Source organism: Lacerta agilis, chromosome 6 (assembly GCF_009819535.1).
Source record: "Lacerta agilis isolate rLacAgi1 chromosome 6, rLacAgi1.pri, whole genome shotgun sequence".
Classification (NCBI taxonomy): Eukaryota; Metazoa; Chordata; class Lepidosauria; order Squamata; family Lacertidae; genus Lacerta; species Lacerta agilis.
The window spans coordinates 71127038-71149097 of record NC_046317.1 but is presented as its reverse complement, the minus strand read 5'-3'; the positions used below and the strand labels follow the sequence as shown (position 1 = coordinate 71149097).

The window sequence follows — 22060 nt, the reverse complement described above, 5'->3', positions numbered from 1 at the left end:
GGATTAAGAAGCATAAGGAGATGAGAAGACCCAACTTCTCCTGATAGATCATCTTTCAATCTTATACTGTAGTGACATCAGAAGCAGAATAAGGAATGGTGTGGAAATAACAGGAAGTATCTTCAGGACACTCAGGGGAGGTCCAAGTGGCCCTGCCACTGTCCGGCTTCCTGGTGAAAGGCACCTCTTCAACTTCCTCCTCCACAGTCTGGAGAACAAAATAGAACTTCCTCTCAAGATGGTCCTCCTGTGTCTGTCTAATGATGGTACTCCTCCTCACTGGTGTGCAGTCAACACTTTTTTTTCTGTGGGTTCCCCCCACCCAACCCCATCTATTTTGTTATACGTTACTTTGATGGCTTCCAGGCTGCAAAGAGGTTTATACTTTTGTAAAATATACATGAGTTTGGCCAAACTGCGAGAGGAAGTGAAGGATAGGTGTGCCTGGCGTGCTCTGGTCCATGGGGTCACGAAGAGTCGGACACGACTGAATGACTGAACAACAACAACAAAATATACAACTACCAACTGTCTGGTAGTGGCAATCATGACTCTCACTACAAAGCAAGATTTGCAAGACTACAGATCCAGCACAGCAGTTTTTCCAACATCCACAAGATCAAAAACAAGTTAGTAATACAACCAGATTATTTCTGCAAGAGGCTGCCCCTCAAGTTATACCTCGTTCTGAAACAATAAGGCAAGCAGCTTGCATCCAACCTTGCTTGTGGACATAATGTACATCCTGCCCAATTAAACTCCTCTCTAAAAGAGCTTAAACTTTGGGGTGGGTGGGAAACTTTGGTGCACGTTAACACATCATGTTTATGGAAACAGGTTCAGCTTGAAGGCAAGTCATGGGAAAAAATGTGAAGGAGAAAAGAAGGGAAAGTCAGTAAAGTATTAGAAACCTATTGCTTGACAGCAAAAAAGAAGAAATAAAAATCACAGCAGTTAGGCACAATCACAGTTTCAAGGTTTTCATTGCAACCCATTAAGGTATTTCAAGGCTTTGCTTGTGGTCCGAAATCTGTCTACAATTTGCAGGCAGGTCTAGGATGACCAACAGCTTTCACAGTGGTCTAAAGGATCCTGAGCGCCACCTCCTCATTCTGAGGGTGTCGTTTCCCCCCCCCCCCGCCCTCCCCTTTCCTCCCCAAGGGATTCAAGTGTTGCTACCCACATATTGCAAAATTCCCTACAATTTTGTTATGTCTTCTTTTGTACTGTTAGTTTCAAACTACCTAGTTTAAAAGGAGCAAAATTGCCCTGGGGAACAGGAGCAGTCATCACATTTAGGACTGTGGGATAAAAAAATATCCACAATGCAAGCTCTACTTAAGTGTTACAATGTATTGGTCATGCAAAAATCCCTACAGGATCCTGGCAGGCAGGCATTTCAACAGTTAATAGTTGATGTGGGGTCAGGTTGCTAATCAACTAATTGTTGGATGGACAGTAGCACAGTTTCAAATTGGCGGCAGGTTCTGCGTCTCACGCTGCAAAGTTCGACAGCCACAGAGAGTCAGTGATCATCCACTTTAGTTCTTTTGGCTTTCAGGGAAAGGTGCTGCAAAGAAATGAAAGCATCGTTTTTGGTTTTCGTAAAATTCATAAATGCTCCAAGCAATATACTTTTCTATTCCAAACTATATCAGTCTCCATGTTAGCAACAAATTCTGTCCTGCATTAGGAACGCCAACTAAAATGTCATTTTGCAATAGCCGAGAAAACACATCAAATAGAAAGGTTGCAAGGACTCAGGCCAAGACAAAAATAAACAACGATTTCCTCTATTTTTGTTGTATGAAACAAATTCCAGTTGCAATGATTTTTAACTCCAGGACAAGGCCCTGTTTCGTTTATTCTTCATCAGCTGTCGTTTCTTAGTTTTATGCTCAAAGTGTACCGGGTGTGTCTCACAACACATCAAGCCAGCCAGCATTGCCAGTATAGGAATCAGTGCTATTTAAAAAGCCATAGATGACTTGGCTGCCTGGTTCTTTAAAAAAAACACCCCTGCCCACCGGCAACATTGCTGAGTTCTGTAACAACTTGTCTTAAGGAAAACAGCTGCTATATTGTTATCTACCATAACAGTATTAATGTTGAAACAAAATAGAAAATTCTTTCCAGTAGCACCTTAGAGACCAACTGAGTTTGTTCTTGGTATGAGCTTTCGTGTGCATGCACACTTCTTCAGTATTAATGTTGTCAGGGTAATGCCTTTATTCATTGCAAAGACAACAGGTTATCACACCAACCAGCAACTCTAGCATTATAACCCAACCAGTCTTTCCAAGAAGAGGGTTTCTGCATTCCAGTGCATGCTTGTGGTGTGAGATCAAGCTATTTACAGGGGTTCTCTTATTCCTTCTCTTCCCTCTTTGTCTCCAGAAGCATACTATTACCCAACCTCCAGCTTTTAGCACTAGCAGGTACGCCTTAGGGTTGCTTTGCACTTTACATGCAGAAATGTGGCTTCTGCCATCTTATGGTTGCTCCAACACTACTCCCTAAGGTATAAAATGCTGGATCACGCCTGTTACAGTGGTACCCCGCTAGACGAATGCCTCGCAAGACGAAAAACTCGCTAGACGAAGGCATTCATCTAGCGGAAGGCTGCCCCGCAAGACGAAAAAGTCTATGGGGCTGCCTCGCAAGACGAAAAATTTTCGTCTTTTTTTTTTTTCCCCGTTTTGCGGAGCGCGGCTGTCATTGCCGCTCCGCAAGACGAAAAACCCGCTAGACGAAAATTTTCGCAGAACGAATTATTTTCGTCTAGCGGGGCACCACTGTACATAGATCTGAGTGCATCTACACAACATGGCAGCAATAACTGCCTTGATATTGTGCCCAAATAACTTCTGCAAAAAAACAACCCCTTATACTGCCAGAGTGGTGTGGGATACAACAATTTGGCACCAACCACACTGCTCCAGGTTACAAGTAAAGACAGCTTTAAAGTCATTTGGCGCATTCTTAGAAGTGGTAAAAAGTAGGTATGTGAATTACTCACATTTCTACTTTTCAAGCTTCATAATAGGAAGTTGCATCCCAATATGGTAGGAACTCAGGATACAGCTCCACACAATTTCTACCTGAGCTCTCATATCTGGAGATGCCACTAAGTCTCACAATTTAGAGAGTTTGCATCAAATGGTTCACAGAGCCCGGTATCCTTAGTTCCTGCATTGTGGAACAGCCTCCTAGTTTCCGTTGTTCACTGTGTTTTGTCCAAGGGTGGAAGCTTTTGTCCAAGGATGGAAGGAGAAGGAGAAGTTTTCCTGCTGATATGACTATTATTTTCCAATCTGGACAAAAGCAGTCAAAAATAGATTGCCCCCATCTCCCAAAACACTGGGTTGCATCCATTAAGTGATATTTAGAGTAGACACAGTGAAAACAACAGACTTAAGTTAACTTAATTTCCATTAACTTAAATGAATCTACTCTGCATATAACTAATATTGAACAAATTATCAATTTAACAAATTTTCATATATTTGTGTAATTCTGACCAATCACACATAACTGATATTATTTTTAAATTGCGCCAGACTTTTCACTGAGAAGTCTCTGCCAGAATTTCTTGTCATACAAGAAGGCACAACATGCCTATGGAGTCATATAATATGAAGCTATGATAATTATGAGCAATTACTACAGCAATTGCCAGTTACTTTCGATTAAGTAATGGAATAATGATTTGCATAACTGCTGTGTAGTTAAAGGCACCACTTTATATGTGACACAGGGAGGCACAATATTGGAATATTTTAGTGCTATCAACTGACTTAATTATAGATACCGGATTCCTAGAAGATTTAATATAATTGTGGTGTTGGCTCATTTCCTTCTCAAACCATAACTGAAACACTTTTGTTAACAAGTGGCCAAAACCACTTCCAGAACTTTTTTATGTCCTGCAGCACAATCAATTTGAATGCATTACAGGACACAAAGCAGATAATATCAATAATTTCAGGATGGGTTCACACACTGCCCAAGCATACAGGTTTTGTGTACCGGGCTGCATATGGTTACTGTAGTGCTGTATAACATTGAAAATGCAAGCAGCAGGTATGTGTGTGAAACTGATTTTTCTAGGTCCATTATCACTTAGCTTTTCAGGCCACTGTTCTGAACAGAAACTGCTCTGGTGGATTATTTGTACCGAGAACTCAACTGAGGGAGCACGATCCTTTTCGTACTGCTAGACCTCTCAAAACCTTTGATACAATTGATCATCAAACTCTTCCAGACCAGTTGGAGGCACTGTATTGCGATAGCTGTGGTGCACAACTGGTCGGAGCTTTGGGCAACAGCTACACTACAACTTGGACTACTTATCCCATGAGGCACTGCAAGAAGAAATATTGTGATTTTAAGTTAATTTATCTGCATAATATTGCGATATCAAGTAATCTTTATCTGGAACAGAGTTGTATTAATTATTGGTAACTGTCAAACAATTAAATACAAGCAGAAGCTGGGGTAGTGAGGAGAGGGGATATACTTATGCAAACCCATTTCGCAAATACGGGGAAAAGCATAGAATAACAAGAGCTGCCAATACGGCAATGGTACCGTTTGGAGGCTATGCCGAGTCCGTACCGTTCCTTGCTGGTAAAAGTGAGGGGCCAGTTCCAATAGCCAAGCAGATTCAATTGCTGTAACGTCTCGCATGTAATACTTTGAGGTCTGCATGACTTCATTGTAGACAACCCTAAAAATTTAGCAAGAAAAGGCACATCCACTAAGAGAACAATTGGATACATTCCCACTTATTATTGCATTGGAAAGGTTTCAACATCTACACACAAAGCCTTAATCCAAAAGTCACTGGGTGGTATTCAACTAAGTTTCACCGACGGCAGACCTGACTTAGTCATGTCCATTAATTTCAATGGGTTTACTATGTATAAAATATGAATACCTCCCACTATCTTTTTGCATGTTCCCACCTCAATTCCCTGTATAGAAGATCCCTCTCTCTGTTGTCTACCTTCTCCTTATGACATGATGTGGACTGGGTTACTAGCCAGCCTGGAATGTCATTCCCAATGTTTAGAAAACCATCCAATGCAAGTGTACGTTTTTATACCACAATCAAAACGCAAAGGCAGCACTACCGGTTATTGCTCTTTGCATCATCCTTCAAAATTGGAGGATATGCATAAGATATGCTGGATTTCACATGCATGCCTTCGTAAAGGCATCACAAACCTCCCCATTCTCATGGAAGCAAATGTTTACACCCTCTTAGATCACAAGCTTCTTGATGCTGGTGTTTGGGAGGGGGAAAACCAGCTCCTTGGCTTCCCAGTCATGTAACAACTTCTACAACTTGTTGCTGGTAGTGCTCCATCTACCTTTATCGCTTTTTCTTGATGTAAGTTTAGTGTGGAATGAAGAGTACAGCGGGCATTCTGAAGCCACAATCTACCAGATGGGCTGTGTTCTGTGAAATAAGCAACTCTCAATGATGTAGAGTGTCAAGCTCAACCAGCACGCTAATGAAAACCTTCTCAACGTACCAACGAGGAGGCTTCTCTGCATACAGCACTGAGGTGGGGTGTATATAAAGTTCATGGTCGTCGCGAATAGTCCTTGAAAGAACAACAATTATTTTAGACTTACAGTATTTATTCATTACAACTCCATGATGTGCCAAAGCAAGGAAGCAATGGGACTGTGTCCAGAAAGACACCTTTCCCCCCTCAATTATAAGCCTGATCATAGATAAGTAAAACTTTCAAAGGATGCTGAAAACAGACCTGGAAGCTTGTTTATTTATTGGTGCCTTTGAAATACCTTTCTTTACCTCTTATTTGCCTGAAATACTGTTCAGTCCACTTAGTGGACTGCTTCAAGTTTTTTCTCAGCTGTTGAAGCTCAACTAAGCCAGGAGACAGAATGCCAATTTGTTTCAACCTGACGTATTACCAGCTGATGGCACTGACAAGGAAGCATCATTATTTTTTTATGGCTACTGGCTTTCCAATGAGCCCTTTGTTAAGGATTTAAAGACAATTCTGATTTATACGGCCCCACTATTTTCCCTTTCACCTTCCCCTTATTCTCAGAGGCCTGAACTACAATAATTATCACTAGTAAAGCCAGGACAGTGTTTTTGTTCACTTTGGGATGTTTATCACAATAAACCGCACATTTACCTGTATGCTCCGGTAGAGTGAAATCTGGCTGCGTTAGCAAAGAATCCAGAAACTATACACCTTAGAACAGGGTCTGGATCTCCTAAAAGGAGGAAATGAACCAGTCATTCCACAAAGCTCATCAGACAGACCAGCTTTCTCCAACACTGTGTGCTTCAGATGTTTTGGACTACAACTCACACCAACTTCTGCCAGTGTGGCCAATGGTCAAGAGCAAATTAACTGCCTAGTCAAATGATCACAAACAAGGAAGGGGGAAAGTGGAACTTTGGAGAAATTTTCCATCTGAATTCTAAATTTGATTTTAAGCTGTATTTTAATTGATTGTTTGATTTATGTTTTTAATGTATCATATACTTTGATGTTAGCCACTCTGAGCCCGGTATGGTCAGGGAGGGCAGGGTATACATAAAATTTATTACTATTACTACTACTACTACTACTACTACTACTACTACTATTATTATTATTATTATTATTATTATTATTATTATTATTATTTCAAAAATCTCACTTAATTGGGGTGTTAAGCATCACAGAGCTGTTTTATCTCTTATCAACTCAATGGATGATTGAATTGTTATCACAACCAGATAAAATAGGTGGAGCTGATCATTTATCTGTGGAAATAACTTTCTGGGACTCATGGGACAGATCTCAGGCATCTTCTGGAAGGGCCAAACTAAATTTTACATGGCAAACACATGTAACACGTTGTCTGGGTTTAAAAAAATGTTTAAACAAAAACCAGCTCTAGGAGGCTGACATTTTGAGAATAGAATGGGAGGGGATGCTTAACCTTTCCCTACTGCTGGTTTTCTGTTCAACGCCATCCCCCCCCCCCAGCTGCTCTTCCATTTGCAAAGGGAAATAATAGAGGCACATATCGTTTTCTACATAGGTGAAAAAGGAGCGGAGGGAGTGAATGGGGGGGGGAGCCAGATGAAAAGTGGCTAAGCTCCCATCCCTTCTTTATGCACGCACACGCGCACACACGCACACACACAATTCATCTGCTGAAATTGACATCTGCTTTCCATTAAAACAACAAAAATCACTACATGCATCTGCCCTAAGCTTTTCCTTACTGTGGCAACTGTTTAACAAAAGGAAGAAGAGGAAAGCATTCTTCCAGACACCTTTTGTTTTGTTTTGTTTTGTTTTTACATACGTAGGATGGTATCCAAGTAAGTTTTACTCATAGCACACGCTAAGTCACGTTAATTAATTTCAATGTGTTTCCTCTGAGTAAAACTTAGTTGAATATCACCTACAATTTCAGTAGTTATAAAATACACTGAACTTCAAGTACTACGGCAGGTTACTTTTTATTGTATTGTACTACGGAACTGGATTTTTGTTAGCTATCCTGATAACTTAATTGAAGGGTGAAGAATAAATCTTAGTAACAATTTGCCTATGATTACATTTATCATTTATGCCCTTTATGTTTACAGTCACTCACACCTGGAACCAAGGTATGTACGCGTTTAACTTATGCCGAGCATGCTTCTGATTTTGTGCTCTCTTTAATAAGCACCTTCCTGCTTAAGGTACATAAGCAATTTTTCTGGTTAGGTGTGTTCACTTCTGTTTCCACAATACACTATACTGTTGCCTGGCTCCCCGCCCCCCCCCCCCCAATGCAACATATAATCTAGTCAAACATAAATAGACTTTGCAGAAAAGAGGGAAGTCTCAGATGCCAAAAGGGCTGTCTGCAAAGCTAATAAAGTCTATTCCAGTTTCCAGAACCCATGGGTTTAAATAAATATTCTGTCTTGTTATACTAAGACTGAAATGAATGTAAAAGTGAGGAAGAGGTACTCTACACTTAGTACATTAGATAGCTTTTACACTAGTAAAAATACAATATACATCACTGAAGCAGTGTAAAGCAAATGGATAATAGAAGGTCATGCTAAAAAAAAAAAAAAAAAAAAGCAAGAGTGGAATCCAGTGGTGGCTGTCCACTGATGGAAGGCTTTCATTCAGCAAAACAGGAGGCGGTAATTTTTGGTGGCACCCCTACCCATTCCCTCAGTCCCCTGTGTCACACTAAGTCTGCAGCTGTCTGGAGCAGATTTAGAGTGGGCATGGGCTAAAGGAAGATTGGGAGACCACCACAAATTGCCACATTCTGCTAATGGATTCTCTTCCATCAGCAGACAGCCACCACTGGATTAACGCACAATGGAAAGAAACCAGTGCTACAAATGTTGTGAAGCTCCCATGCAGCTCACAGTTGGTAATTCTAATTTTTTTTTAACTAAACAGAGTATAGGCAATAAATAAGAAATTGCTAAGATCTCTTCTCTCTTGCTCATACCTTCACTGGACTTTTTTGGTACTTTGAACTTGACAAGAAGTTTTTTCAGCTGTTCTCTCACAGTTGTGGCTCGGACAAGACCTTTATAATTCAGAAAGTGATCCTGACACCACTGGGAACTCTTGTTGTGCTGCAAAGAAAAAGGAACAGCTGAAACGACTTAAACAGCTTGCTTTATAAAGGTGTTAGCTCTGACTTCCATCTCCAGGTTTCTTTTCCTAATATTATGGGAGTGGGGATGCACACACCAGCCAAAAATCAGTTTGCAACAGGTCAGTCTAAAATCCGACAACTCTCCTGGCAAGAACAGGTCATGCTGAAGGCCAGAATCTGGAAAGGAGACTCTGGTACTTAGCTACTCCTGCAGTTCAAACACATCAGTTGATCCTGGGAAAATCTCATGTTAAGAATGTTAAGAAGAGCCTGGTTGAATCAGACAAAAGACAGATCTAGGCCAGTAGGCTGTTCTCACTGTGACCAACAAGATGCCTATGGGAAGGCCAGAAATAGGACACGAGCTGAACAGATCTCTTCCCACTTATGATCTGCAACAACTGGTATTCAGGAGCAAACTGCCTCCAATATCAGAGGCAGCACCATTATAATGGCTGGTAGTCATTGAGAGCCTTGTCCTCTGTGAATTTGTCTTAACCACATTCAAAGTCATTCATATCTGGTGGTAGCAAATTCCAGAGTTTAAATATGTTCTGTGTAGACATAGAAGATTCAGGACAGACAAGAGTTAACTAATATTCAGTTTCACTGGATGATCCTAGGTTCTAATGCTGTGGGGAATTATGTGTGCCACTATCAAATTTCTTTGCATTCTGAATCTAAATTTTAATTGACAAAGCCATTATAGATGAGGGAATTCTGCAGTCAAAGCATGATGATGATGGTGATGATTTTACACTCCAAGTGTAAGCAAACACGATGGTAAACAAATATTCTACAAGGTCACGGGTTAGCAGAGGACACGGCGTGTGTGTGAAACTTGAGAGCCTCATCATTTGTTTTAAATATCACAACATACACACAAGTTCCCAGTCTTCACTGCAAAATAAACTTCAGAATGTATTGTTGCTCGGTCCCAGCTCCTGCCAACCTAGCAGTTCAAATGCACATCTAAGTGCAAGTAGATAAATAGGTACCGCTCCGGCGGGAAGGTAAACGGCGTTTCCATGCGCTGCTCTGGTTCACCAGAAGCGGCTTAGTCATGCTGGCCACATGACCTGGAAGCTGTATGCCGGCTCCCTCGGCCAGTAAAGCGAGATGAGCACTGCAACCCCAGAGTCGTTTGCAACTGGACCTAATGGTCAGGGGCCCCTTTTCCTTCACCTTTTATTCCCTGATCAAACTAAGTGGAGCACTACTCCCTGCTTACATCAAAACTAGAACTGACTTTGCTTAGCTCACAACACACATCTGATCCTGTTAATTACTATGTTATCCCCAAAAGTCTAACATCCACAACAACTGGATTCAAGCCCCGCTAAAATCTGCACATCTCATACCTCCTTTTGAGCTTACTTACTTTTATAAAGGCTTCATAAGCATTAAGCATAGTGAGGTGGTCGCCTTCCTCCACAGCAAATTTTCTGTGTTCTCTGATCTGAAAAGGAGGAACATTTTGGTAAAGTGGCAACAACAAAACCCCAGAGACACCCTTTAGACAGGAACCACATCCAGCAATCCCCTTCATGGATCACTGCCTTGTCGTGGCGAAGGGGCTTGAATTACTCAGGCAAGCTATGGACAGGTCAAGATGGACAGGTCATAGCGGAGAGTTTGGACCAAACGTGATCCACCTGGAGAAGGAACTGGCAAGCCGCTCCAGTATCCCTGCCAAGAAAACTCCATGGACAAAGACAACAGGCATATAAAAGATATGACGCTGGAAGATGAGCCCCTCAGGTCGGAAGGCGTCCAACTTGCTACTGGGGAAGAGCGGAGGACAAGTACAAGTAGATCCAGAGCTGATGAAGCGGCTGGGCCAAAGCCGAAAGGACGCTCAGTTGCGGATATGCCTGGAAGCGAAAGGAAAGTCCAATGCTGTAAAGAAAAGTATTGCATAGGAACCTGGAATGTAAGAACCATGAACCTTGGTAAGCTGGATGTGGTAAAAAATGAGATGGCAAGAATAAACATTGACATCCTAGGCATCAGTGAACTAAAATGGACAGGAATGGGCGAATTCAGTTCGGATGACTATCATATCTACTACTGTGGGCAGGAATCCCGTAAAAGAAATGGAGTGGCCCTCATAGTCAACAAAAGAGTGGCGAAAGCTGTACTGGGATGCAACTTCAAAAATGATAGAATGATCTCGATACGAATCCAAGGCAGTCCTTTTAACATCACAGTAATCCAAGTTTATGCACCAACTACCAGTGCTGAAGAAACCGAAATTGATCAATTCTATGAAGACTTACAACACCTTATAGAAATGACACCAAAGAAGGATGTTCTTCTCATTATAGGGGATTGGAATGCTAAAGTAGGAAGTCAAGAGATAAAAGGAACAACTGGCAAGTTTGGCCTTGGAGATCAAAATGAAGCAGGGCAAAGGCTAATAGAGTTCTGTCAAGAGAACAAGCTGGTCATCACAAACACTCTTTTCCAACAACACAAGAGACGACTCTACACATGGACATCACCAGATGGGCAACATCGAAATCAGATTGATTATATTCTCTGCAGCCAAAGATGGAGAAGCTCTATACACTCAGCAAAAACAAGACCTGGAGCTGACTGTGGCTCAGATCATCAGCTTCTTATAGCAAAATTCCAGCTTAAACTGAAGAAAGTAGGAAAAACCACTGGGCCAGTAAGATTCAATCTAAATCAAATTCCTTATGAATACACAGTTGAAGTGAAGAACAGGTTCAAGGATTTAGATTTGGTGGATAGAGTACCTGAAGAACTGTGGATGGAGGCTCGTAACATTATACAGGAGACAGCAACGAAAACCATCCCAATGAAAAAGAAATGCAAGAAAGCAAAGTGGCTGACCAATGAGGCCTTACAAATAGCGGGGGAGAGAAGACAAGCAAAATGCGAAGGAGATCGTGAAAGATACAGGAAATTGAATGCAGATTTCCAAAGAATAGCAAGGAGAGACAAGAGGGCCTTTCTAAACGAGCAATGCAAAGAAATAGAGGAAAATAACAGAATGGGAAAAACCAGAGATTTATTCAAGAAAATTGGAGATATGAAAGGAACATTTCGTACAAAGATTACCACAATTAAGGACAAAAGTGGAAAGGACCTAACAGAAGCAGAAGACATCAAGAAGAGGTGGCAAGAATACACAGAGGAATTATACCAGAAAGATATGGAGGTCTCATACACCCCAGGAAATGTGGTTGCTGACCTTGAGCCAGACATCCTGGAGAGTGAAGTCAAATGGGCCTTAGAAAGCCTTGCTAACAACAAGGCCAGTGGAAGTGATGATATTCCAGCTGAACTATTTAAAATTTTAAAAGAGGATGCTGTTAAGGTGCTGCACTCAATATGCCAGCAAGTTTGGAAAACTCAGCAGTGGCCAGAGGATTGGAGAAGATCAGTCTACATCCCAATCCCAAAGAAGGGCAGTGCCAAAGAATGCTCCAATTACCGCACAATTGCACTCATTTCACACGCTAGCAAGGTTATGCTTAAAATTCTACAAGGCAGGCTTAAGCAGTATGTGGACCGAGAACTCCCAGAAGTGCAAGCTGGATTTCGAAGGGGCAGAGGAACCAGAGACCAAATTGCAAACATGCGCTGGATTATGGAGAAAGCCAGAGAGTTCCAGAAAAACATCTACTTCTGCTTCATTGATTATGCAAAAGCATTTGACTGTGTCGACCACAGCAAACTATGGCAAGTTCTTAAAGAAATGGGAGTGCCGGATCACCTCATTTGCCTCCTGAGAAATCTCTATGTGGGACAAGAAGCTACAGTTAGAACTGGATATGGAACAACTGATTGGTTCAAAATTGGGAAAGGAGTACGACAAGGCTGTATATTGTCTCCCTGCTTATTTAACTTATATGCAGAATACATCATGCGAAAGGCTGGACTGGATGAATCCCCAACCGGAATTAAGATTGCCGGAAAAAATATCAACAACCTCAGATATGCTGATGATACTACCTTGATGGCAGAAAGTGAGGAAGAATTGAAGAACCTTTTAATGAGGGTGAAAGAAGAGAGCGCAAAATATGGTCTGAAGCTCAACATCAAAAAAACTAAGATCATGGCCACTGGTCCCATCACCTCCTGGCAAATAGAAGGGGAAGAAATGGAGGCAGTGAGAGATTTCACTTTCTTGGGTTCCATGATCACTGCAGATGGTGACAGCAGTCACGAAATCAGAAGACGCCTGCTTCTTGGGAGAAAAGCAATGACAAACCTAGACAGCATCTTAAAAAGCAAAGACATCACCTTGCCGACAAAAGTCCGTATAGTTAAAGCTATGGTTTTCCCAGTAGTAATGTACGGAAGTGAGAGCTGGACCATAAAGAAGGCTGATCGCCGTAGAATTGATGCTTTTGAATTATGGTGCTGGAGGAGACTCTTGAGAGTCCCGTGGACTGCAAGAAGATCAAACCTATCCATTCTCAAAGAAATCAGCCCTGAGTACTCACTAGAAGGACAGATCCTGAAGTTGAGGCTCCAGTACTTTGGCCACCTCATGAGAAGAGAAGAATCCCTAGAAAAGACCCTGATGTTGGGAAAGATGGAGGGCACAAGGAGAAGGGGACGACAGAGGATGAGATGGTTGGACAGTGTTCTTGAAGCTACTAACATGAGTTTGGCCAAACTGCGAGAGGCAGTGAAGGATAGGCGTGCCTGGCGTACTCTGGTCCATGGGGTCACGAAGAGTCGGACACGACTGAACGACTGAACAACAACAACAACAACAACAACAACATCCAGCAATATCAATAGGACTCCATTAATGAACAAATTTGAGAACAGAACCCTCAACCTTTAAAATTTTCAGTGCATCTACCTTCACTGCTTATTCCTTTCCACATTTAGTACTTACAATTTCTTCTATGAATAACATTATTTTGTTAAAAGCATTTTTAAGGGAAATACCGCACATACCCAGCGTTTAAAACTACTACGTATTTCTAATAAATCTTTGGGGGAAAGTTAAACATACTGTAAGATTCTCATGCTCACCACTTCCAACTACAAGGTATGTACAAATAAATGTAATGCAATGTTTTCAACTTAGACATAATTTGTGTGTCTGTCCAACATTTTTTTTTCAGTGGAATAATCTCTTTGGCTATTAAATCATTCGTTTTCCAACCTCTCAGAAAAAGTTGAAATTCCTTTCCCCACACCCTGAAAGCAAGTAGCTTACTCAAAAAAAAAATTATATTGCACTTTTCCACTTCTTGCAAAATATGCCCAAGGTGGTTAACAGCAACAAAATTAAATAACAATCACAATTAAAATGCAAAGCAAGAAGCATCATATGCCAAGGCAACAGAACTGCTGGAACAACATTTTTTCGGTTTCCATTGCAACACTAGTTAAGCAGTGAGGGCAAACAGATTTCCTAGACAGTGAGTTCCAGTGGCTGAGCACCAATGTAACAGAGCTGAGTTCAGAAATGGCACTTACAGCTTGTGACTTTTGGTTTGGAGGAATCATAAAGATATTCTGGATCTGCATCATGGCTGCAATGCTCAGGATCTCCTGTGAGCAGCCAAAATTCCCTGAAAAATGAGTTTAGGGGAGAAGGAACTTTACTTTTACACTGACAACACAAAGCACAAAGAAAATTTTATCTTCCTCACACTTGCTGGATTAAAAATAGCTATAGCAGCTCTCACAGAACTATATGACAGGAAACACTATGGGTTATATAAAGTGGTGGCTCCATCCAAGAGAAGTGCTTCTGCAGGGCGGGGCACCCAGTTTTCACCAATCCCTCTAACTTAATACAGTCCCTCTTCCCACCGAAAAAAAGTTTCCCTAAAGGCTAGGTGACCCCCTGAAACTGTATGGGATAGAGCATAGAGGGCCACAATGGGTTCGGGGGATTGGCGGAAATGGAGTGCCTCACTTTGTGCAAGCGGAAAACTTTCGCTACCCCGGATTCTATCCCTGGATACAATCCTAGTATTTCACTTCTGCTTTGCTGTGGAGAACAGAAGCTCTAAATGTCATTTCAAAATGCTTGTTGAAACAGCTATTTTCTAGATTAGAACTTGCTGTAAACAGCCCTGTGATCTACAGATAAAAGGCAGTATATAAATTTAATTAAATAATAATAACACTAACATAGTGATAGCAGGTCAAATACCAGAACAGCAGCTGTTGATGGACTACATTTATTCAACACACATGTTCAGTTCTCAATCAAGTTGAGGCAGGGAGCGCAGGATGTCTGCTCATCACTAGCAACCACACAGAAGATAATCCAACTAAAATCCCATATTGCTTGAAATTCTGGCAGCAATCTAATACCATCTACTGTGGAGTCGTCTGTTGCATCTCCAGAGCCATGCAATAGATTAAAGCAGGCATCCCCAAACTCGGCCCTCCAGATGTTTTAAGACTACAACTCCCTTCATCCCTAGCTAACAGGACCAGTGATCAGGGATGATGGGGATTGTAGTCCCAAAACATCTGGAGGGCCGAGTTTGGGGGTGTCTGGATTAAAGACTTCCAGCTCAGTGTAAAACCTAGGTATGCAAAATACTTTCTTCACTATTCTCTGCTGCATCTGGCATTCAAAGACTCTTTTGTTCACATTATGGTATCCAGTTCGAACAACAAATAATCAGTTTATGGCAACAAAAACAAACACAATAGAGGTGAATTTATTTATGACACTTGTATGCAACGTACCACAACACAGAAGTCACTGGGAGACTTGCAGTAAATTAATTAAGCTGGTAACTATACACAAGCTGATTTACAGTTGAGTGACACTGGCATTACCTGATTCTAGGAGCATCTTTGCAAACATTGGGTTCAAAGGAAACTCAGCTATCCTGATTCCAAGAGGTTCAGTGAGGCGGCAATATTTATCAAGCCCTGCAGGAAAAACAGCAGCAATATAAAATGCAAATATATACTGATGACTCAACAGAGGGTTATAAAGTATTTCAAAACAAATTAATTATAGGCACGACTCTCTCCACAGAGAGGTATTGCGATACTGCATGTACTATTCTGCGGAACTAAAATTCTAGCTAAAATTTATTCCTGCACCTAAAAAGCAGAAACTGTGAGCTACTGGGAGAATCAGAGACAAGCCATTCTGCAGCATGCAAGATGGGTTTTGTGGGCACTCCATGGGATTACAGACAAGCTGCTGTTTATTAACTCCACCAGTAAGCCAAAAGCAGCAGCCTGAATACCACTACTGACTTCATCCATGAGGCAAAGCAGATGCATTTTTATTTTACTACATGGAGCTAAAGGTGGTACACATGGTATTCCCATGATGTCTCCCATTCAGCTACTGACCAGACCCGTATCTTCCCAGCTGCCACAAGGTAGCTGCCTCACGTGGTCTCTGATCTTGTAGTGGCACATATGTAACACACCCTTACTTCTTTTATTGTAGTATTTAATTATGTGTGCTTTGCAAATAGATCTAATAGCAACCTCAGATTATAGGTATTATCACAGAGGACAAAGAGGGCTCCTGGAGCATCTAGCCAAAGCTACTATTAGCAGACAGGGGACTAGCTATCACTCCCAAACTTGGCTACATACGTTAGTGCCTTCTTTTATATAAAAACTATATAGTCAATATCCATATAGGCTGAGAATAGGAAAGAGAGGGTTCTAATGAAAACCCCACACCTTGAAGGACTGCTTTACTTATTATAATTCTCAATTACTCCAATGGACAATATAATGAGAAAGGCTTGTTCACATGTCTGTACTTGCAAACCACCCATGAAAATCCATCAGCGGCTTGCCTTGCACATGTGTCTCCATATGAACCAAACAGAATTATTATTATGGGAACACAATGTGAAAGCAACTACAGAAAATCTGAGCGTGGAAACCCGACTCAGACAGTGATTGTAGAGATAAATGACTATCTTGAAACCACAATACCTTGTTTAAAGAAAATGCATTATCTCCCAGCATCTCAAAAGCCTGACGTGCTCTTCATGAGATACTAACAATAAAAGCCTACTATTACATTTCACTTTTGCTTTTGACATTTTGAAGTCTAAAGGTGCAGGGCCTTAATGAACTTAACAGCATTGCTGGCAATGATGCACAATTCAGCTGAAAAATATGACGGAAATCAGCAGAGGAACCTTACCTCCTAATGCATAGAGCAGCTCCAAAGCTTGAACCATTGACTGAGCAGGTGGAGGCTGGGGGAAAAACACATACATAACATTTGTTCTGCCTACTGTATGGAAATTTATTACATTACAATGAACTCAAGGGACACAGTTAAGGGCTCCCATGTGATCTCTCACCCAGGAACCACTTATGCCTGTACGTATTTCACGGCCAAAAACTTTTCTAGGTTTTTTTTTGTTTTGTTTGTTTTTTAGGTATTTCCTTGTGACAGCTGGAGTGTGTTGAAGGGATGACAGGGGAACATTGCAAAACCTAGAACCATGTACTCCAATATTTTGGCCAGAGACTGGTTTTGAAGGCTGGGATGAAAAGAATCAGGAAGCAAAGAGACACTGGACTTGTACGAGACGGAATCAGAGCAAAGTTAAATTTTAGTGAATCATCTGCCAAAGCTGCCCACAAAGGCACAATGCACAACTCAACTGTGCTAGACTGATGCAACATCTTTCCATGCTACAGCACCAAAAACTCTCTCTGTTGGAACTGACTACAGTCGTACCTCTGGTTACATACTTAATTTGTTCCGGAGGTCCGTTCTTAACCTGAAACTGTTCTTAACCTGAAGCACCACTTTAGCTAATGGGACCTCCCGCTGCCGCTGCACCGCCAGAGCACGATTTCTGTTCTTATCCTGAAGCAAAGTTCTTAATCTGAAGCATTATTTCTGGGTTAGCGGAGTATGTAACCTGAAGTGTATGTAACCTGAGGTACCACTGTATATTTGTTCAGTGCAATTTCAATGGTTCCTGGTCAGAACAAGTCCAGGGTGCTGCTGCTCCAAGACAGAGTGCTCTGGGCATGTGGGACCTGAACAGCGCTGCTGTGACCAAAAGCTATTCATTCCCAGATTATTCTATATTCTGCATGCTGCAGCATGTTAGTAGCCATGAAGACCCCTAGATATCCCCATTCAGCAAATAACATTCCATCACAAGCTAAATATGGGAAGGGAATGCGAAATCTAGTTAACAGATATTTATCGTAATATACCGCTTTCTCAGCTATTCAACATCTCAAAGTAGTTTACGATTAAAAAACCACCAAGCAGTCTATTGCCAATAACACCAACAGTGTCTTTTCCAGGGGGGCTGCAGGGCAGGGAAGAGGTAGGGTAAGTTCCACTGCGTAAATAAACAAAACAGGAGCACTGGATTGGAAAGCCATCTGAAAATGGATGCTTTATTTTCTTCTGTGGAAGTTCCCGAGGTTCTTGCTTTCTTTATTAAAGACAGTGCTCTTCAGAAGCAGTTAGGCAAACATTCAACCTTGGTGTTAGGTCCACCCAATCCTACTTCCTGGGTCTCAGAGCAATAGTTACTAGGCTATGAACCATTGACCTCTGATAGTCTGCTACCTACTAGTAATATTCAGAGAACATTCAAGACTTACAAGCTCTTTTTAACCTCTCTTATAGCCTGCAGACATTTAGAACCTTTATTCAGAAAGAGCCATGAGACATGCAGAAACAAAAGGGAAGATAAAAGCAAAGGAACGCCGTTATTCTTTCTTAATCTGGCACTTAACAGGAAGATATGCATATGGTCCACATGAACACAACAGGACAGCAGACCTTGCAGTCCTTGTAAAATGGCTTATACCATGTAGACAAAGTTGACAAACCATAGATCACAGAAAAATTAAAGAAGAATCCCATACTTACCGAGAGGAAAGGAAATCTAAGCACATTGTCAATTCCTAAAGCCTTGAGTTGCAAGATGACCGGTGCCAGGTTACTGCGCTGCATCTCGGGAATGGTGGACTGTGGCAACTTCTCAAAGTCTTCCTCTGTGAAGAGGGCAAACGTTTTAAAATGCAAATCCTTTAAGTCAAACCTCTACAACATTCCTGAACTTGAGAGAAAACAAAAACACACAAGGCATTCCTAATGTTAACAATTATGCTTAGTAAGGAATTGAGATAAACAAGACAACTTAACTAAAAAAGACGATGTTGGAAAAAGGTGTTTGAAGAAGGTAATTTTGCAGAATCTGGTGCCTGCGAATTTTTATCTAAATGCAAAAGTGAGTATTGAACGTGTCAAGCATGTAGAATCAGAGGTGGAGGGGTTTGAATCAGGTGAAACAGGCCTGCAAAGTGAATGTTTCTGAGAAATGTAAACAGATGGAAACTGATGGAAAGGGATTTTCCCATCCCTTCTCACCTGGGCAATCCCTGGTGCCCCCACCCCAAATACAGCAAGCTGATGGGTCAGGGGACCCCACTGAAGGAGAGGAAAGATTTTTAAGTACAGTGCCACCCAAGCCACAAACAAAAGAGCAAAGCTTTAAGTGTTACACACACTTCACCTGTGTAAAGTCTGTAGCATTTTCCTGAGCGGTTCCGGCCTGCACGACCCGCTCTCTGATTGGCCGAGGCCTTTGATACTGGGACAACCACAAGGCATTCAATAGCTGTTTTTGGATTATACGCACGTAGTTTCACAAAGCCACAGTCAATCACAAATGAAATTCCATTGATTGTGATGGACGTTTCTGCAATATTAGTGGCCACTATCACCTGAAAGAATAAAGAAAGCCAGTTTGTTTGAGATTTATTACGCTTGCTGATTCCTGACTAGCTAAATTTCAGAAAATAAAAGCAGAAAAAGTTTGATATAAGGTGGGGAATCACAATAATGGGACTCTAATTCACAAAGTTTTCTAGGAGTGTTTAGGCTAGCAGCAGTGATGCTTGCCTGAAAAGCTGCATTAAAGAAAAGAACTAAACACACACGCACAAAACCCTGAAGGTGCTGCAAAAAACAGAGCCGTTGATTTGTATAAGGGCAGATTTGTACTCTGGAGCAGAGAAGAAAAGCACAAAGTCTTCAAAGAATAAAATAAGATAAAATAAATAAAGCAACATATTCGCTACAAACAACCTGGGTGGGCATTGTTGCCGGGCAGGGGTTGTAGTCTTGCATTCAGAATTTTGAGGGAAGTAAACGAGCTACCATGAACTGCAGCGCAAAGCATAGAGATGATTAACCTCTAAGCCAGCCTTTCTCAAGCTTGGATCACCATATGTTGTTGGACTACAACCCCCATCATCCACAGCTAGCAGGGGCAGCAGTCAGAGATGATGAGAGCAGTAGTCCAACAACATCAGGGAGCCCAAGGTTGAGAAAGGCTGCTCTAAGCAATATAAAAATGAGTAAAAACTCTTGTTTATCAAACAGGATACATGGAGTTGATCCCAAGAGGGGGACTTACAGAAAACCCTACAGCATCGGCTACCAAACGTAATGTGGGGAAATGCATTGTTACCATGCGGTTACCAAATGCGATGTGGCAAAACGTTAATCGACTGTGGGCGATGCCACCAATTCGCAAGCACAGTGCCCTATTCATTTATGACAATGGAAGCAAATTTACCTTTCTAACATTGGGAGATACCCTCTCAAACACTTTCATCTGCTCAGTAGCAGGTAATCCTGCATACATTGGAAGAACTCGCAGGTGTCTTTTCATCCCTGTGCGAGCAAGGACACGGGCCTGTTCTATCAGCATAGAAGCAACTGTTTCCACTTCCTCCTAGAAAAGCATCAATATAAGCAACAGATCAAAATGCATTTAAGCTCCAATATCAGCTTCCAAACATCTGAAACACACAGGCCAAATTCCCTCTACGTTGTCAAAATTATTTTAGGAAATTTTTAAAACTTGTGATTTGCAAAGTCAAGTGAGCTCCACTGCATCTCCTGTCCCTACAACCTACATTGTATCTGTGCTACAAGGATGGCATTCTGTGTTAGAGACAGAAATATACATGGTGGACATGGTTTGCAGAGGAGGAAGCATAATGTTGGTGTAGTTCTCTCCTGTACATCATCGTTACTACTTTCACAAGTTGCTGCTATGATCAATTAAAGCCAAAGAGCCCAGGAACCAGCTCAGACATGTTCAAGGCAGGAAAAGCAAATGGAAAGGACCACATCTGAAGATCTTAACAGAAAGGAATGCTAAATTTGCATGGTATTGTTGTACAATAGGAGTAGCTTGCGGAGTAAGTGGGAAGTTCAAGCTGTACTGAAATACAACTTATTGAACGAACTGAAATATGGCTGTTGAAGCAAAACCATACTAGCACATGAAAGCAGGTGACTTAGAAGCTTCTCAAATCAGATTAGAACCACAGTGGTATTTCACAGTTTAGTATAACCCCAAACAGGTGTATGCAGCAACCCTAAATTCTTGAATTATTGAAACTACCATTTTATAGCCTTGCTCCCTCTCGCACACATTCTGCATTTAAAAATGTTTTCAGAATTCTTGCACAGCACAAAGTGAACATATCTTATACCAAAGTAACAATTTCAACAGGACAAACATTTCTTCTGTGTCTACCTGGCCAGTTAAAAATGCCAGTATATCCCCATCACCTTCTGTCTGATGGATTTTCATAACAGTTTCCACAGTTGATTTCACATAATCTGGAACAGGACTGTTGGAAAAAGCATAGACATGAGTTTCAAGTAAGGAAGGCAAAACTTGCTCTTATCACCAGGATAAAAAAGAGAATATATAGTTAGACAGCTCACATACTTGAATTATGCTTGATACATGACCTAAAAATTAATCCTGGCGCTAGCTGGACCTTTCTGAATTCTTCACAAGTCACTTAAAATAACTTCACTAGTTTCTTTGACATTATCACAAATCCTGAATGTCTGTATCTAGAGTCCTCCATCTCTATATCACATACACACACAATAATTTATTTCACAATTGCAGAAAAACAATTCAATCAATATGTTGCTTCAACATCTAAACAAGTTACTTTTTTAAACAGTTCAGTTGTACTAATATTTGCCTACAAAGCACTCAGCATTGTACAAACACACAAAATTGCTTCCTATTACCCAAATAAATTATATGCATCTATTATAAGGGCCTGCAATATCCAATTTAACACTACAAGGAAATTTTGTAAGGGGCCTCTAACATGCAGAGAAGGCGTTCAACATGGCATTGCCCTATATGAAAATTTACATCTATCTATGGACTGGATCACACATGGAAGCTTAATACTCAATGCCTGCATCATGTGATCTTGCATATGTGAGAGGGTCATCACAGATACAACGCCATCAACAGAATTTCCATACCACATCATACAAAAGCTTTCCAGTGAAATCAGTGCACCAAGTCAGCTGGTAGGACCAAGCATATAGGAATCAAATTATGTACATGCACATATGAGGCAG

At 41.3% G+C, this 22060-nt stretch overlaps 1 protein-coding gene across 4 annotated transcripts in view; it reads right to left on the bottom strand.

Moving 5' to 3' along the window:
• Positions 1-1335: 1335 nt before the first annotated feature.
• DHX35 (DEAH-box helicase 35) overlaps positions 1336-22060 on the bottom strand; it is a 37299-nt gene continuing 16574 nt past the window's right edge. For 2 of the 4 annotated variants that reach the window (XM_033153388.1, XM_033153390.1), the window contains 13 exons: positions 21201-21297; positions 20229-20387; positions 19161-19371; positions 18515-18639; positions 16808-16862; positions 15460-15555; positions 14134-14228; positions 10043-10120; positions 8509-8638; positions 6180-6261; positions 5541-5612; positions 4591-4729; positions 1336-1570 (listed from right to left, as the gene is read on the bottom strand). In XM_033153388.1, the coding sequence (XP_033009279.1) occupies positions 1526-1570; positions 4591-4729; positions 5541-5612; positions 6180-6261; positions 8509-8638; positions 10043-10120; positions 14134-14228; positions 15460-15555; positions 16808-16862; positions 18515-18639; positions 19161-19371; positions 20229-20387; positions 21201-21297 (1384 nt within the window). In that variant the 3' untranslated portion in view covers positions 1336-1525. The remainder of the gene's footprint in view (positions 1571-4590; positions 4730-5540; positions 5613-6179; positions 6262-8508; positions 8639-10042; positions 10121-14133; positions 14229-15459; positions 15556-16807; positions 16863-18514; positions 18640-19160; positions 19372-20228; positions 20388-21200; positions 21298-22060) is intronic. The other 2 variants (XM_033153389.1, XM_033153391.1) reach the window with 1 other exon arrangement.